Source organism: Melospiza melodia, chromosome 22 (assembly GCF_035770615.1).
Source record: "Melospiza melodia melodia isolate bMelMel2 chromosome 22, bMelMel2.pri, whole genome shotgun sequence".
Classification (NCBI taxonomy): Eukaryota; Metazoa; Chordata; class Aves; order Passeriformes; family Passerellidae; genus Melospiza; species Melospiza melodia.
In genome coordinates this window covers 9,475,209-9,493,501 of record NC_086215.1, presented here as the reverse complement: position 1 = coordinate 9,493,501, position 18,293 = coordinate 9,475,209, and the positions used below count along the sequence as shown (strand labels likewise).

At 45.3% G+C, this 18,293-nt stretch overlaps 1 protein-coding gene across 1 annotated transcript in view; it reads right to left on the bottom strand.

Annotated features, from left to right (window-relative positions):
* CFAP77 (cilia and flagella associated protein 77) overlaps nucleotides 1-18,293 on the bottom strand; it is a 59,147-nt gene that overhangs the window by 14,580 nt on the left and 26,274 nt on the right. Inside the window, exons 2-3 of the mRNA XM_063174393.1 lie at nucleotides 11,198-11,297; nucleotides 9,620-9,842 (exon numbers count right to left, since the gene is read on the bottom strand). Of these exons, the coding sequence (XP_063030463.1) occupies nucleotides 9,620-9,842; nucleotides 11,198-11,297 (323 nt within the window). The remainder of the gene's footprint in view (nucleotides 1-9,619; nucleotides 9,843-11,197; nucleotides 11,298-18,293) is intronic.

Below are 18,293 nucleotides of genomic sequence, written 5' to 3'. Positions count from 1 at the left end.
GGGTAGAGACCTATTTTCAACTGAAATGACATGCACCTGCTAACTTGGTTATACAATGTGGAATTCTAGTCTGCCAGACATCCCCTGGAAAAGAAGCTGCAGCCTCCTAATAGGCTATTTTACTGTAAAAACAGTGTTAAAAAGTATAATAAAGTATTAACAATATTAAAATAAAACAGTGTAGGCCTTAAATGAGCTACAAACTAGTTAAATCTATTCCATTCAATATGAGCCTTCAGTGCTTTGCAGCTGATACCTCAGAGCTGGGATTTATCTAAAATGAAGGCACCAGGGACATGCAAGAGAAATGGTAATTATAATTTGCAAACATTAGGCTGACACTTTTTTTGTGTATGTGTGTATAAATCCTGACAGCTGTGATTTGTGCCAGTGCCAAATAGTGCTCCAGTGTGCAGGCAAGGGCTCACTTTGTGGCAGGCTGTCCTCAGAGCAGCAGCTCATTAAAACTTTGGAGAAGGAGAAGTTGCCGAAAACAGGAAGGCATCAGAACCATCTGAGAGGTTTTTGGTACACGCTTGTTGAAAGGCGTTTGAGAAGAGAGCCTTGGGTCTGACAAACTGGAATTTTAGTACGCCTCCCCGTTCACAGTGGGGCAAAATAATTGGTCATCAGTGACTACTAATTTGGTTTAGTAGCCAGAGGCATTTTTTTTCTTCCCAGAAAATCAATGACAGTGCCGAGGTCTGTTCAACGTGATTCAGCTCAAGACGGGTCCTCATTTAGCTCTTGATGCTTCTTCCACTGGAGACAGCTATTTTGTTAAAATAAAATTAAAATCTATCCATAATACTGAGCTCAGGGAGCCTCGCCCGTCAATGCCATGCTGCTCTTGAGGTTTCAAGGTTGTCAGTCTCCCCTCAAACTTATTTTCAAAGGTTTATACATCAGCTGCAAAAAAAGGTGCTTGGCTAAAGTGGGTGCAAAGGACTTTGCTCAGGAAGGGGGTTTACACCAGCTTGAAAGGTGCAATCAATTTGATTGCTAAGTTCTGTTGCAAAAGGGTAAAAACTTGACTAGTGAGTGCTTTTTTTTTCCTGTATAATTCAAAAGCACGTAAATATTTCAGCGCAGAGCTGAGCCTGCGGGGTTTGTGTGTGGCTCTGCAGCCAGGGCAGTGCTGGAGCAGGGAGCAGAGGATGGGTGCAGGCAGTGGCTCTTGGGGCTCTGCTCCAACCCCAGTGGCACCTTCCAGGCTGCAGAATCCGGCCCTGCACAGCTGCTCACGCAACAGATCCATCACAGAATGGGATTTGTCCACGCCTGTGACATTAAAATTGTGCTGCTGCACCACTGCCTACGCTGAAACTTTAACCCTTCCTTGAAAGGTTAATGAGGTTACAGGGGGATTTAGTTCTTGTTGCTGTCCTTCCACCTAAGATGTGCTTTTGCTGCACAGTCAGGGTCTGTCTTTGGGGCCTTCAGTCCCCAGGAGAGACAGCTACAGGGGCTCCACTTTTATATTCTATATGCTGGGAAGGATTTGTCCTGTGACAGAAGCGTCCATATAGAATCTCCCAGCAAAACCACTTCCCACCAGCTCAGGTTGGTTTCTTATAGAACCAGTTCCTTATAGAATGGTTCTTAAAGAACCATTCTTTTCTATAGAATTAGGGTTGGAAAAGACCTTCAAGGTCGAGTCTAACCTGTTTCTTACTGGGGAACAGTTTGGTCTCCAGCAGCTCCGGACTGTGGGGCTCATTGGGGCAGCCAGAATTAACTTGCTCAGGCTGTGTCTGTGATTCTGTTTGGGGCTCAAATGTGGGCAGCAGTGAGGTATTAGTGCTCAGGCCCCTCTGCCCTAAAAGGGGGCTGAGAACAGAGGAAAATTCAGGTTATGGCTCCCTTGCAGTGCTGCATTGCCTCCCGCCTCCCTGGTTACTGATGGGCTGCAGGTAGCAATCTATCTCCCATTAATTTGTCTGTGTGTAGCCCAGCAGGAAGCTGGGGTATGATTACAGCTCTGGCTCCTGTGTGAGAGCCCCGGCATCCCCCTGCAAACCGCGGGCTCTGCCTCGCCTTAATTGTTCCCCTTTGGCCCCTGGACCTGTCTCTTCTAACAAGGGCTGCGAGGAGGGCCGAGGTAATTGAAGCACTTAACCACGCTCCCCAGCACTGCCTCCTGCAGCTAATTAGGAAACAGGGCCGCTGGGCTCTTCATTATTTCTTTTAATTGTTTGTGGGTTTTGCATAACAGTGAATGGCAGAAGAGGGATGTGCGGTTAGCGGGCGAATCCTTGACTTTGAAATTGGTATAAAAGGTCACTTACAATTTGTTAAGGCTTTCATAAGGGTGAATTCAATTAGCAGCTGGAAGTCCCTGCACACACGTGTGTGGGTGTGTTTGTGGGGAGAGGGAGATGTGGCAAAATGAGCTGGGTGTGAGTCCAAAGGCTCCTGGTTTTCCTAAACAGCTTGTGGAATATACAGTGAAGTTACAGCCCCCTTACAGCTTTATGCTTCTCTAAATAGGTCCTGGCAATAAACCCATGGAGAGGCCCAAAAGATAATTTTTAAATGATCTCCACTTGTCCTCGCTTTCCATTAACTATTGAAGAAAATAACAAGAGGAAAATTGGTAGAAAACACTCAGGGACCAATTTTTTTTGCAGTCTTTGGACTGGCAAAACTCTCAGTGTCAATAGTGGGTCTTCCACTCGTGTGGCAGCAGCGGGATCTGAGCCTCCACAGCACTGATTACTCTGAATTTCTGAAGCTTCTTTACAATCCTTGTAATTTGGGTGAGGAAATAACAATATAAATTATTTCACTGCGGGCAGCCAATGAGGCAGTGGCTTCTTCTAAGTGTCAGAGGATCTGTTATTTTGCTCAGAGGGCTCATATGTATAGAACAGTAAAAAGAATAAAATCCATTGTAAACATGCACTTTAAAAGATTTATCAGATGCTCATAGCTGTACTTAGGAGTACACATGGTTACAAGAGCACCAATTTGCTTTACTATTCCCTCCCAGGCCCAGTGAGATGCTTGCTTGCACTGGTCCTAAAAGCACATATGGAAACCTGTGTCTGGCAGTGAAGATACCAAGCCAGCTCTTACCCATTAAATAACTGGCTTGACAAGCTGGAATTGGTGTGCTAGCATTGATTTTAGGGTTGGAGATGCCCTTTGGCTGACTTAATTGAAGATTATTTAGGTTTGTCTTCAACACATTTGTCTGCTGTTATCCTCTGAGAAAATCAGGTGTTCTGCCTGGAGATCCAGATCTGTGGCTGAGAGTGAACAATGCTCAGTCTGCAGCCATCAACAAATGCAAAACATCCAGAGAAAAACCAAGAAAAAACCACTCCAATGCTGAGCAAAAGAAATCAAAGCACGAGGTCTTCCCCTTGACCTGCATCCCATGCTCGAATCTCTCTGGCTGGGTGGGAACATGACTTTTTTTGAAAGGAAAAGATGTTGATGAGGGCTGAAAAGCTTTGTTCTCACAGAAAGGATTCTGTGATTATTCCCCCCGACTCAGGTTTTTATTGAAAGGCAAAAGTTGGCAAAGAAAAAGGTCCACTTGGGGCCAGAAGTAGCTCTAGATGGTAAAACTTTGGAAAAAATTCTTCAGCTGGCTGTAATCAATGGAGATAAACCCACAGACAACAGCCAGTGTGTGTGAGAGTAAATTACTTTCCTATTCAGTGTAAACCAATTGGTAATAAGGGATCTTAATCTGTCCTTCAGATCTTTTCTTTTCCCATCTCTATGGCTGACGTGCAGAACTGACCCTTATCCCAAACCATGACTTGGCTGTTTATTTTCTCTTAAACCATCAGCCTGAAGGAATCAGAAACTCTTTCAGCAAGCAAACCACCACTCTGGAGAGGAATCAGTATCCTCATGGTGCACTTAGGGTTTTTTGGAGGGTGTGACAGCTCCACCTGCCCAGCAGATGCTGCAGGCACCACCAGCACCACGGACGGGGCTGGGAGCTCACACATCCAGGACAAGAAAACTACTCTTGAAATAGAAATTCTTATCTTAGCAGTGTGAGAATGGTGGCAGAGGCACCAAGAGCCTTTCAGAGTGGGATTGGACAGGATGTGTAATTATCTGAGTGATGGAGTCCTGTGTTTTTATCTCAGTTGCGTTTCTGTCGTCATGAGCCTGACAGTGATTCCACTCACTGTGTTATATTTTTATAATCTGTTTTGTCAGTCCTCAGGTTTTTTTTTTCCCTGTAAAACTTTTTTTTCCCCTAAACATTAGGATTTTTGTGGCTTTACACTCCCTTTGGCTTCCAGTGATCATGGGTCAGATGCACATTTGCTGTAATACTCAATTTTATTGCCTGTCCAGCTTTTCCTGGTGGGTTCTTCCCAGTAACACATTATTTCCTTGACATCTTTGCAGCTGGTCTACATCTAGATTAGCTTTCTTTCCACAGCCATATATTAGCAACTTGAAATGTTCTTTAAGTATCTCAAAAATAAATCTATACCTTTGTAAACTTTGTTCTGGCTGTGTGCAAACAGCACGGATATTTTAGGTGGAAAGGCCACTTGCTAAGCAGAGCATGAGCATAGAAATCTCTCAGAGAAGGTGAAAGATTGGGATGGTTGCAAATGATACCAATTAAAGAGGAGGTACTGGGTAACTGATGCCCTTGGCCAAGTGTAACAATTTGAAGAAGAGAGATTGCACTGACCAAATGCTTTGGAGAGGTGAGTTTGCTGCAGGGACATGATGAAAACAGCTGCCAAAGGACTAAGAGCAGTTTTAGAGAGTGGGAGGTGGAATGAAGGCAGGAGATGAAGACAGAAGGAAAATGGGCTGTAAAATTCAGGAAAGGGACAGTTGAAGAGAAGGCAGGCAGTGGGGAGGGCCCAGCAGGAGCCCTGGGGATGACAGAGTGCCAGGGAAATCCTGCCAGCACACCCAAGGTCAGCCCAACCTCCAGGCCAACTGCCAAGTGCATGGCAGCCCGTGGGAGGCAGGGCTGTGGCCATGCAGCTTTGGAGCAGCTACAGGATGGCAGAGCATGGCTGTGCACTCCTCCTGCCCAGGAGCAGGTTCTGGGGCACAGCAGGCAGGTTTAGGATGCTCACCAAGAGGTGACTGGAAGTTTTTCTCTCCTGGCAGGACTGGGCAGTGTGTCCATGCTGAGGGTGCACTCTGCCCTGCTCAATCCTGGGGACAGAACTGGTGCTCAGGGTGCCAACTGTGTGCTGGCTTCAAACTCCTTGTGTGACCTTGCACACATCAATAGCATCTAAAATCCAGCTGTAGACAGCATCCATGTCTTTGTGTTTACTTCTTGTTCCAAAAATGATCCTTTAATGTTGGCTGACTTCAGTGCACAGGGAAGCTCAGCCAGAAAAGGTGGTCAGGAGGATAAATGTAGGTCTGGACACCAATTGAGGTTTCCAAATGCAGCTGGAGTGTCAGCAGTGAAGATCCTGGAGGTCTTCACAGACCCTCTCTGCCTTTAGGTCCCCAGTATCATCAAACCCAGCCCACTCAGTGCCCTGCAGCCTCCTCCTTGTGAAACAAGGTCATTATTGCAGAGTATGGGGCTGGACACACCTGTGGGGTTATTTTGAATGAAAAGACCTGGGAGGACAGCAGCTCTGTGATGTGCTGTGCTCAGAGCACGTGGATGGGGTTTAGCTCCTGGAGGGGACTGTCAAAATGGGAATTCTCCTTGGAAGATGAGCCTGTGGAGCTGTGTGTGCTGGGGAGGAGGGCTGGGAGAGCTGAAGCTGAGCCTGTGAGCCCAGTGCCTGCACTCAGGGTCCTCTCTGCGAAGTGTGCTTGCACAAGGCAGCTCCTGTGGAGCTCAGAGCATGAACTGGGGGAGCCTGGCTGGAGGATGCCCCACGGGGGAGGCTGGGAGCCCACCCCATCCTCGTTACTGCTGACCTTGGCACGAGCACTGCCTGCTGATGGATCGGCTCTGGAGCTGGACAAGCCCCTGGGGAACCACTGCATTATCTGTTATGTTCCATCAGTGCCTCCCCTGACCCCTCCCAGCTCCAAATGCCACAGGCATCAGGGAAGGAATAAATCTCTGTCTGCTACTGAGAGAGAGAAGGGAGCGAGAGCAGGAAAAAGGAGAGATGAAAAATGTCCTTTTTATGACTCTCACAACAAAGCTGGCCACGTGATTGGTAGCAAACATTACTCTGGGAAAAGGGAGGGAGAGAATAGGGGGGAAAATCAGCAAAAAGCAGAGCTGCTTCTCTCCCCTCGAAGGTGCCCAGGGGGAATATAGAGGGGTATGGGTGACCTTTGAAGGTAAATATCCCAGGAAAAGAAAGGAAAGAGGCCTCAAAGCTTCAGAGAGCTTGCTGCAGTGTCTGAGGCTGCCTGCTGAAACGCTGCACACACCGTGAGCAGAAAGCAGAGGCACAAGAGATCTGAGTTAGAACAGCTGCAGGGCCAGGCAGTGATTAACAAGGCACTAATAGCAACCACAGCTTTGGTGCTTGTTTCATTTGGGATGATCCAGGAGAGCTCCAGCCTGTGAGCCTAGGGAGAGCTCCTGACCCTGGTGTCTCCAGGGGACAGAAGCCTTTAGCAGCACAGCCCAGGGCCTGAGGAGGGGCTGGAGATGAGTGGTGAGGGCTCAAGAAGCCCCTTGCCCATTACCCAGTGACCCCAGCCACGTTCCTGTGACAGCAATTTGGGTTATTTGAGTTATTTGGGTTCTCAGGGAAGCAGCTCAGCCCCGAGGCTGTGGGATGGCACCAGCTGCAATTCCCACTGTGTAGAGAGCTGCAGACTGGGCAGGGTCTGCACTGGGTTCTGGGCTGGGTGTCCCAGCTGCTTCCAGTGCCATGGGAAAGCGCCTTTGCTCCCTGGCCTCCTCAGCCCCACTGTCAGTGCTGGGAGATGACAGGCAGGTGCTCTTCTTGCTGAAAAATTCACTGTACCCAAGAAGTTAATAGACCTCTAGATCAGATCTGTTATTTCTTAAGGACATGAAGTGCTTGGAGTTGTGCAAAAAGACTTTTTGCCAGTTTTCTTCTGCCTCCAGACAAGCATGTGCCTCACTTGGGAGCACCTTCCCAGCAATGAGATCCCAGTGAAACAGGGCTTAGAGTCCAAACCCATCTAAAATCCATTGACAACCAGGTCATTTTTAGGAAGATGGGTCTGGCTGTGACCAGGGATCAGCTTGTCCTGGCAATGCTCAGCAAAGCTGGTCTCTCTAACTTGCCAGTCATGGAAAAGTGTGTTAAACTCCTACTTTTAGTGAAATGTCTGTAACAACTCCTTGATAATTTGGTTTTATCTATAATGTGCTTTTAAAGTAAAGGGATAAATACAATCAGTCTGCATAAAAGGTAGCTATTAAGGAGAAGGCAAGTTGTACAATAATAACTTTCAATTAAAAGCCCTTTCTCACTACTTCTGCTGTTGTGGGGTCTGCAGATTTTCCTTAAAACTTTTGAAGGATGCCTGGGCTTCTTACAGGCAGCCATTTAACCTCCGTTTATGAAGAAATAAAGCAAAATTGATGTTGATTTTGGCCTTCATTGGGGGATACTTTTGCAACATAAAAGCCCTTTTGCCTGCAATTTGCAGAGCAGCCCTGTCACATGGATGAGGGCTGATACTGATAAAGATAAAGCTTTATAGCTGGGGCGTTTGCAGCTAACAGCAAGCTAATGCTACATTTTCATTTTGATGCAATTAATGTTAATGTCTGCTACGAAAATTGTCATTAAATACCATTTTAAAATCCATTCAATTTGCATATGCAAAGCCCATTTACTATCATGTAAAATACACGGTGCCGTTCATCATGTCTTTTCTCTAGAATTTGTAGCTGTTATTTTTCTGGTAGTGATTATTATCTAGCTCTTAAAATAAAAATCTAATGTCTGGTCCAGACCTGCACAGAGCAAGAAACCCCCCTGGGCCGCAGGAATTTGAGAGGCTTTGAGCACTGGTTTGTGCTGGAGTTGCACTGGCAGGGAGAAGCTTTTTTGCCTCTGTCCTGCTCCATTCTCAATTTTTGCCCAATGCAGAGCAATGAACTGAGTGGGAGAGAGTAGGATAAAGAACTTTGAACTGATCTTTAACTCCACCAATGTATTTCTACCAGTGCAGACAGGTAGAAATGCTGTTGCTCTGATTTTCTGACCCTGGGATGCCAATTTTCTGGCAGACAGCTCTTCATATTCCTTTAGATTAAAGGGTTGGTATTGAAGATATTTTTAAGAGGCTTCAAGCCCATAATACTACAGGTGAAATGAGGCTGTGTCGTGGCATGTATGTTAGATTCAGGTAGTTGATTATCTGACAGGAGTGTTGTAGGAATGTGCCCCCTGTTGACGGAGTGACACAACTATCCTTTGTTTCCTTAAAAAAGGGAAAAAGCCCAGAAGTTTCTCTCCTCAATTAGGTGAAAAGAAACCTCATAGGATCAGGGGGACTTCACCTCAAACTTAAGGAGAGACAACTGGACAGGAGCCAAAAAGCCCCGCTTGCGCAAATTACTAGAAAAAAGAAGATTACAAAGGAAGGAACACTTTTTGTGAGGTGTTTTACCAGGAGCAAGAACCTCTTGCCCTGGCTTGGGTTTTCTCTGTAAAGAGTTTTGTTATTTTGCCTTTTATGAAAACTTTTCTGTTTGCAACACTACCACAGAAGCCATCCTGCTGATTTTATGCCTTCTAAGGTAGCTGAGCTATCTTGGTGTGATATAAACCTCCAAGAGCTTATGAGACCTGGCTGGAGGAGACCATATATCAGAGTGTCATCAGACATGGATGTGATGCTGTGGCTCAGCATATCCAGCTTCAGGACACTTCTCTTTTGGGTCTGTGGTAGCTGAGACTGGGGAGGGATGTAGGTGTGGGGGTAGGTGTGGAAACCCAGGGCACCAGGAATATTTCTATGTCTGCTCTGGGGTGCCCTGACCCCCAAAGGAGCACTAACTTTAACCCTCATTCATAGAAAAAGTTTCCTAGATGTCAATATAGACTAGAATCCACAAAAGTGTAAAATAAATTATAAAGAGTAGTGTAAGTGTATCACTTAGTGAAAAATCTAGGTTTTGAAATTTTTAGTATGTTGTAGATAGAAGCAAAATAGAAAGCACAGAGTGTTGTCCTAAGTTTCTTCTTCATGCTTCTTCTTCCTACTTCTTTGTAAGTTTAAGTAGCATTTTGTAATTAAGCAAAAAAGTCCACATTGAAAATTCTTTGAAATCAGTTATTGAGTTAAAAAAAATAATTTAAGTGTCAGTTCTTAATTAGACAGTTTAGTCTTAAAAACCTTGTAACAAAAAATCGTTAGCCATTTTGTCCCTTCTAATGAAAAGCTGCCAAACTCCCAATAATAAAACTATTTTAGTAATAAAAATAATAAACAATTAAAATGAAATATTAAAAATTAAATATAAAAGATAAAATAAACAATTTTAAAATAATTATAAAATATAAAATAAACCATTTATAAAGTATAAAAGAAACAATTTATAAAAATAAAATAAACAATAAATATTAAATTAAAATAAACAAAATTAAAGCCAAACACAAATTACTGTCTCAAATACCTTCAATCCAAACCCAAAAAACCCCCAATAACTAATACCCCCACGGGTAGGAAGGGATAATTTCATGCTGAGGAGGGCCCTTACCGTGGTGGCTTGCCAAAGGTCATGCCTGGAGGTACCTTGCCCCCATATCTGAGGATGCCCTTGTCCTTGCAGCGGATGTCCATGTAGCCATAGTACAGAGCAAACTCCCTGGCTTTGGTGCAGCCTTCATCCACAGCTGCACGGCCCATGGCCACGAAATCCCGCGGCATCACCCTCTTACGGGGGTGGGTCTTGGCCTTCACTGTGTCCCAGTGCCCTATGGCTGGAAGGAAATGGAGACAAAGAGGAGGCAACTTGGTTAGATCCTTGGTTGATGTGTGTGCACCGTGCATAGGGGTCTTGTGGGGCTAAAGTTCATGGCCATGAAGTCCTGAGGCATGACCCTCTTGTGGGAGTGGGCCTTGGCCTTCACTGCATCTCAGTGCCCTATGGCTGGAAGGAAATGGAGACAAAGAGGAGCAAACTTGGTTAGATCCTTTTGGGAAAGCAGATTGATGTGTGTGCACTGTGCATGGCCATAAAATGCCAGGGCACGACCTTCTTATGGAGGTGGGCCTTGGCCTTCACTACGTCCCAGTGCCCTATGGCTGAGGTAGAAGGAAATAGGAAAAAGAGGAGGCAGCTCAGTTAGCTCCTTTTGGGAAAGCTGATTGATGTGTGCACCTTCATGGGGGTCTTGTGGGGCTGAGGTTCATGGACACAAAGTCCTGTCTTGGGGCATGACCCTTTTATGGGGTGGACCTTGGCCTTCACTGCACCCCAGTGGCCTACGGGTGGAAGGAAATCGAGACAAAGAGGAGGGATCTCAGTTTGATCCTTTTGGGAAAGTAGATGTGTGTGCACTTTCACGGGGGTCCTGTGGCACTAAGGTTCATGGCCACAAAGTCCTGGGGCATGATCCTCTTACGTAGGTGGGCCTTGGCCTTCACTGTGTCCCAGTGGCCTATGGCTGGAGGTGGAAGGAAATAGAAACAAAAAGGAGGCAACTTGGTTAGATCCTTCTGGGAAAGCTGATTGATGTGTGTGCACCGTGCATGGGGGTCTTGTGGGGCCAAGGTTCATGGCCACAACGTCCCAGGGCGTGACACTCTTATGGGGGTGACCTTGGCATATGGCTGGAGGTGGAAGGAGGCGGCATCTCAGTTAGATCCTTTTGGGAAAGCAGATTGATGTGTGTGCACCTTCATGGGGGTCTTGTGAGACTCAGGTTCCTTTTGTGAGCTTCATACCCCATCCTACTGCATCCCATACCCCATCTGAATTGGATGTCTTCTCACCTTCCACCATGGCTTGCTCAGTGTGTCTGATTTTACAGGGAAATTGTCCCTAAGAGCACAAAGTAGGAGCCTTGACAATTTTATGACAGTGCCCAGGTGCATCACATGCAGGTGCATCCTCCCTGCTTGGGTCTGTGTGAGCCTCTGAAAGTTTCCAATGTGACAGAGAAACTTCACTGGTCACCAAGCAATTGGGGTGAGATTAATGAAAGTGGGTAAATGTTGGAGTTCTACACCTCCAGCTTGATGAGAAGTATTGAAGAGCCATGGGAAGGAGAGGAGACTTCCTACTAGCATTAGGATTTTGTTGCAGGTCTGTGGTTTAGGGGCAGTGTCCTACCTTCAGGGACTCCTCCATCTCTCTTGTGCATGTACATCCCATAGGTAAAATCAGGGCCTGGCAGGGAGTAGCAGTTCCTCATGGGCTTTCCAAGTTCTGGCTGCAGAAAAAGGAATAGAGAAGCATATGGAACATTAATAGAGAAACATAAAGGCCTTTTCTGATAAGATAAAGCCCCTGAAAATAGAAGTTTGTAATAGAACACAGCCACAAGTACCAGGAGTTTCCATTTGGCAAGGGCTTGAATCCCACTGCAGAAGTGAGTGCCACAGTGCAAAAAGGAGCCTAAAGAATGCTGAATTTCACACAAGTTAGACTTTGAGTTATAAAGAGACCTAGCCTTGCTGGAAATAGGGATCCTGACTCAATAGATATGGATTTGAAGTCTTCTTGTTTGGTTAATCTCTCCTTTGGTGGGGATGCCCAGCTGTGGTGTCTGCAGCTGGTCTTAACTTTACTTTGAGTTATTTCATTTCCAAGTTCTGCATACTCCCAAAAAACTGACATAAACTTCCCCAGGCAAAATCACATCACTGCTCCTGCCTGGGAATCATCAAGACACAAGGCATGCTAGAGGAGGAGGAGGAGGAGGAGAAGGGGGATGAAGAAGGGAGAGCAGAGTGAGGGTTAATAACCCTTGTCCAGAACAGGCACCCTTCCAGAGGGCTCTATTGAGGTCTCTAAAATGTGCTTGTAATTCCTCCAGCTTTTACACTTCACACTCCAAAGGAAGTGTGGCATTTCCACAGCTTTCAGGAGCAAAAATTCCCCAGAAAATGAATTTCAGGGACCTGCCCTGTGTAAAACTGCAGCTCCTTTGTTGCAAACAGCCCTTTCTAAAAACCATCAACCCAGGGATGTGATGCAAGCACAGTTGCATTTCCTCACATCCCTCCTGTGAGCCACAAGCACAGGGAGGGACTGTCCCCTGTCCAGCACAAGGGGACTGAGGGGGGTTTTAGTGCCACCAGGGCTGCAGTGGCAGTGACAAGCCCTGTGTGCACTCTGTGTGTGCCAGGAGCTCGTGCAAAGCACTGCCAGCTGGGATAAAGGAGCTTTCACTGCTGATCTGCTCCCCCTGTTTTACAGCTATTTTTAGGGTGGTTGTGCAAGGGAAATGGTGGAATCTTCCTCAGAAGCAGGAGAAAAGGCATTTTCCTGGGATCACCTTCTGATAATGGATCAGGGAAGTGAGATCAGAAATCTGCTGTGGTGGCAAAGGTGTGTCAGATGGGAGAAAAATCACTGAGAAACTGCAGTGCAGGAAAAGAGGTTTGTAACCTGTGGCAAAGCTGCTTCCAGACCCTCGAGTGCAGAACTCCGAAATTACACTTAAATTTATTTATTTAAAGAGTCCCTTCTGCAGAGCACCTGAAGTTAACACAGTTGGGTGTTTACTCCATCACAAAATGAGTGCATGCTGTTTCCTTTTATGATCAGATGGCATTTTACAGTCACTTTGCACTGAATAAATAAAGCTGAAGGTGCTGGATAATTAATTAAAAAAAAAAAAAATCTGGTCCAATATGTTGAACATGGAGAGAATCTGTGCCTGAAGAAAAATCAACGAGCTCACAAGACTCTGGTTGCCTGCCAACAGTTTTTACCTACAAAAGCAAAGAGGGGAAGGATGTAGCAGGAATGAATCCTGCTCAGTGTAATCCACAATTACAGCCTTTCTCATTCATAAATTAGCAAAATACTGTTTCCAGCTCATGGGCTGGTTTCACTTTTTTGTCCTGAGGCATTATAGGTGTGCTCTGTCATAAAGCAGAGGGGAAACTGAGCCAAAGTTGATGCAGAAGGTCTTTTTTTTTTTTTTCCCTTTCTCCCCCAGTTCCAGCACTGTTCCCTGTGTTCAGGTTTAGCCTGTCACAAAGCTGCTTGGCTGGAATACAGATCTGTCTGACAGCTGTGCCCATCAGCAGACAACTTCATTAAACCTCATTAAGATGTCATTTCTCTGCCTTATTTCCCACCTCTTGGCTCTAATTAAAACCGTCTCTCTCTGCATCCCAGGCGGTCCTAATTTTCTCTGGGTACCTTCTGCAAGTTTTCTCCCTTTACGACCTCGGTGAGGAAAATCCAGCATCCTAAATGCTGTTTATCTAGCCAGTTTGGAAAAGACAGCTCTAGACCTTATCCTGAAGCATTCCCAGAGCACCCAGCAGAGATCAACACCTCTCAGGGCTGTTAGAAATGATCACTGAGGCTTTGTTTGCTCTCTCAAACTGTCTTAAGGGCTTGGCTGATGCATTCTTTCCCCTTGGACATGATAATTTTCCTGGTGTGTCTGGGCTGGGTTTGGAGGGTGCCATGCTCCCACTGGTCATGGTGCTGTGCTGGGGGTGTTTGATCAGTGGGGATCCCTTGGCTGGCTGAAAAATGAGTGCTGTTGGGTTTACTGAGTTATCCTGAGCCTTTGCCAGGTAGTTTCTGATCTCTGCAGCCCTGGGCTTGAGCCCTGGACTTGTATTTAAGTGTTGGAAAATGTTTGCTGTGGAGGAAGAGGAAGGCTCTGAACAGGGTCTGTTTCTAGAGGTGGAGGCATTGCAAAGGTTTAAAGAAGTGCAAAATCTTTAAGGATTCCAGGTTTTGTTGCAAGACTTATTTGTGTTCTGTCCCCTGGTGTTCATGGCCCAGCAAAACACATTGCATCAATTTTCTGAAGATGACTGAGAGAGCTGGGAGACATGTCCACACACAGAGAGGTCCAGAAAGAGACTGAGATGTGGATTTTTAATCCCTGCCTCCACAGCCTTTCCCTGGGAGGGGCTGCTGGGCAAATCCCTGAATCCTCTGAGTGCTCTGACTCAGCCCCGTCCCCTCCTCTCTGGCTCTGCCCTGTGGACACCTGCAAACTCTGTGCTGGTGCATTTTCAGCCTGCCAGGCCCTGCCTCCTTCCCACCTTCTGTTCCCCTTTTCATTACACCCCCTTGTACAGTAAAGCCTCCCGTCACGCTGCCATTACTATTATTATTGCAGATTTACTGCACTTGCAGAGTGAAGTGATTGCAGTGACAAGGCCCAGCATTTTTCCCTCCTTCCCCCCACGACAGCTTGAAATCAAGCCCTTCATTTGCATTTACATGATCTTGCTGTGCAGCTTATGAGATCGGGAGATTTATTTGCTACTTAGCTTGATGTTTGATTACACTCTAAGAAGGCAGTGAGCTACAAAGTGCAGGGATACATCAGAACTGAGCTACTGAAAGCCTCTGGGGGACAGTAACTCAACATCAGGTTTAGGTAGATGAGAAAGGGAATGTTCAGTGTTTTGAGAAAGGCAAATTTGATGAGATTTTTTTTAAAGGTGGAAGGAAAAACTTGCCTTTTTTTTTTTTTGTGTGTGTGTGTGTGAGAAAGTAAAACAAGAATGTTGTTATAAAAACACACCTGAAAAATCTGGGTTTGTTAGTGCAGAAGAAATCCTAGCAGGGGCTGGAGGCTGCTGGGTTGCCTGGTGCCAACTGCTTGTAAACTTCCACTCCCAAGAAGATTATTAATAATAAGTTGGCAGTTGTCTTCGAAGCTTTTCATAAGCATTAAAGGTCAAAGCCAAAGGAAGTTCTGCTTGATGGACTACCACAAGATCTGTCCCTGATTTATTTAGCCTCAAAGCGTGCCACTGAGCATTAATATTCTGTAATAAAGGGGAAACTGAGGCAGGGAATCAGTGTGCCCACGCAGGACAGCAAAGGGAATGGAGTTTGGGCTGGGGAGAGAAGAGAGTGAGACCAAATCATTCTGGTCTTCTATAAGAAGAATCTTTCCCTTTCCAGAGAAAACAGTGATGCTTGGGCAAACTGCTGCCCTTGGAGTCAGAAATGGCAAAGCTCAAGGATCTTGCTGTGAGTTTAACTCTTTTCATTACAAATACTCCAGACAGATCAGCCAGAGCACATCCACAAGTGCAATCTCCACTAACCTGTGCTCCTCACTGACCTGCCCTGGGAGCTCCAGCCTTATTAGACACCAACCTTTGAGTGTCAGGTGTGGATTTGAACCATTTTCCCCTCTAGAAGCTGTGTTTTGTGTAAGGCCAGCAGCAGAGCTGGTTAGAGAGGACAATGAGAGAAGACAGGCAGCCCTTCCGGCCCATATTCTCCTTACACAACCCCTTGCACCATTCCCTTGCCATTTTCTTTCTCCCAAAAAAGCAGGAACACCAACAAGCAGGGGCCACACACAGAGTCAGACACAGAAACCCCAGTCCAGGCAGCACCCACTGTCTGATACACTCACTGCACTTTCCAACTGTTTGCACTTAGCTTTTAGTCTTGAAAATTGCCATGAGATATGCTATAACAATTAATCATTAAAGACTTAAGAAAGAGTATACCCCATTACATAAAAGACTCCAGTGATGATCTTTATCCAACTTGTAAAATGGGCAGACTTGATGCCACCGAATAATTTCCCTCTCATCTGCACAAAATCATGAATGCAAGTCAGACTTTGAACCTGAAGTGAACACTGCGAGACCAGCTTATAATTACCAAAACTGAAAAAAAGAACAGCGTTTTCTAATGAATGACAAGCCACTAGGTGGAAATCTAATTTGGTCTAATTAAGCAGCCTTTGTGAGGATTTGTCTTTAGATGAAAAGAAGGAGCCAAAGAGATCTAAATGCAAATGAACTCTATCATTTTGGTTTTAAAGGGCCAGGCAGATATGAAAGTATTTGTGTACACAGCCTTCATGGGTGTATTCACCTTCTAGTTTTCCACTGAAAAATTCTGTTTGCCCCAAAATTCTGGGACTCTGAATATTAGTCACTGTTTAGGGAGTTAGCAGATAATGATAATGTAATGGAGTTAGCAGTACAGCATTGCAACAGTTAAAACTGCAATTCTCTGTAACAAGAGTGCTGTTCGAAAATGGCTTTAGAAAAAAAAAATTAAAAAGAGATTTTTTTGCTAAGGAGTCAGATCCGAGCTCTGCCAAAAAAAAAAAAAAAAAAAAAAAGGATTTTTTTTGCTAAGGAGTCATCTCCCAGCTCTGCCACTGTGGATGTGTGGCACTGTATAACTCTCAGGTCTTCGGGGGCACCTGCTGGACCCTGAGCTCCTGCTCAGCTCCTCGGTGTCAGGATGAATTACTTCAGCATTGATAAATCACCAACACCTTGCCCAGTTGTGCTATTTCTGCTGATTCTGCCGACAGTCTCCACGCTGGGAGCAGCCAGGCCAGGTACAGCCCCAAAGGCTGAGGCTCACCGAGGTGTTTGACTCTAATTGAGATGGAAATATTGAAAATGATCTTCTCCTGCTCTATTAAATCTGCTCCTGACTTTCAGATAAATTTGTGTCTGTGTAAGGTTTTTGTGCCAGCACTGAAGGTCAAAGCAGCACGTGTGTTTCTGTAGAGGGTGTCACAGCTTGTGAAGTTCACATCAGCCCTTGCCTGCTCTCAGTCCTGAAGAAGAAACGTGGGCCGTAGTCAGAAGACAAAGCCCTTGGCAGGAGGGATGGGTTATTCAGGCTAAATGAATGTGCAGGTTACAGCTGCTGCTGAGTGAGGTCTTACCTGTGTCTGATTTTTCTTGAGTTACAACCATCATTCACCTCTGAGAGCAGAATGGGCCTGGGATAGATTTGAGGACATGTAGGGACAATGGCAGGGAGGTTTGGGACAGCATGGGGTGGTCCTGGAGCAGCTGGATGGAGAAGGACTTTGCTGAGTCCTTGTTCTCCCTACAAGAAACATCTGTGGGAAAACAGGTATGGATGGACAGATCAGTGTGGGAAAAACAGGAAAATAATTCTGTCTTTGATGTAGCAGCAGATTTGGGAGCTCAGGGTATAATGTGGGCAGAATAACACACAGCAGCTTGGCAAAAAAAAAAAAGCAACTTTGCTATGTTTGCTGTTGACTTCCCAGAGAAGAGTGGGAAAGGGTGTAGTGGGGTTGTCATTTCCCAGAAAACCACAGCCCTAGAGACACCTGCTGTGCTGCAAACCCTGAAGTCAAATTCTGCCAGGGAATGCTGTTGCTCAATGCCTGGCTTCAATGAGGACACTGAGGTTTGGCTGAGAGAGAGATGTGGGCTGCTTGAGAATGAGAGAAAATTCTCTAATTGTTAAAGAGAATGGACAATGGCTATTTTTGTTTGGTTTTTCTTTTTTCTTTTTTTATTTTAAGGTTCCGTCCCCTTTCAGCACTTACGACCTTTTCTTTGTGTTTCATCCTTAATAATATCTGTTCTTTGAACCTCCCCATCTGCTACTTCAAGAAAAATCCCTTTATGTTCTCAAGACCAGATGTTGGCCCAGATTATGTCCAGAGCAACTCAGCTCAGTGAAGCTGCTGCTTACACCATGCAACTCCCTGCTGCTGCTCCAACTCCATACAGGTAGTTTTTATTTGACTCGCCTGCTTTTATATGGGTGCAATAGAACATGCTAAGCTAAGGGCTGCCAGTATAACCTTCATATAAGTCACACTGACATTAAAGGAGTGGAATTCAAGTGAGAATTTGTCTGTGGGCCTTTCAGAGCAGACTGGATATGACATTTCCTATATAGTAAAATAGTTCCCCAGCAGCACAGACCTCTGATTCTTAGGCCAAATTAAATCCCTGGCTGCAAATGAGATACTGGCTGCCTTGAGAGCTACCTGTTATTTCACAGCAGAATTTGTCTGAAGTCAATACACTTGTGGTACCTCCTAGAAGGAAATTCAAATATTTTAGATGAGGAGGCAACTTGTTAAATTCAGGCTGAACCTCTGGTTCAGGAATCTCTCGGCTTTCACTCAAGGAGAAACTCTAATCTCTGATCAAAGATGCAGGAACTTACCAACTTCAGTCACCTCATGTACAGAATAATCTCCATTTTCATTAGAGAATAGATAAAGTTTTTGCTGTTAAAAAAGGATGCTGTTTCTTTAATGTAATAAAACCTCAGCAGGACAGAACATCTTTACTAGACTATCCCTCACTATTCCCACAAGAAATCAAATATAATCCTATTTAAGAAGCTTTAAATAATTTTGAGCTTTCATATTGACTTATTAAAATGCAGCTTAAAAAATGCCTTCCTTGCAATCCCTTTACAAGGGTCAGGGATATAAAATTTGAAGAAATATGATTAG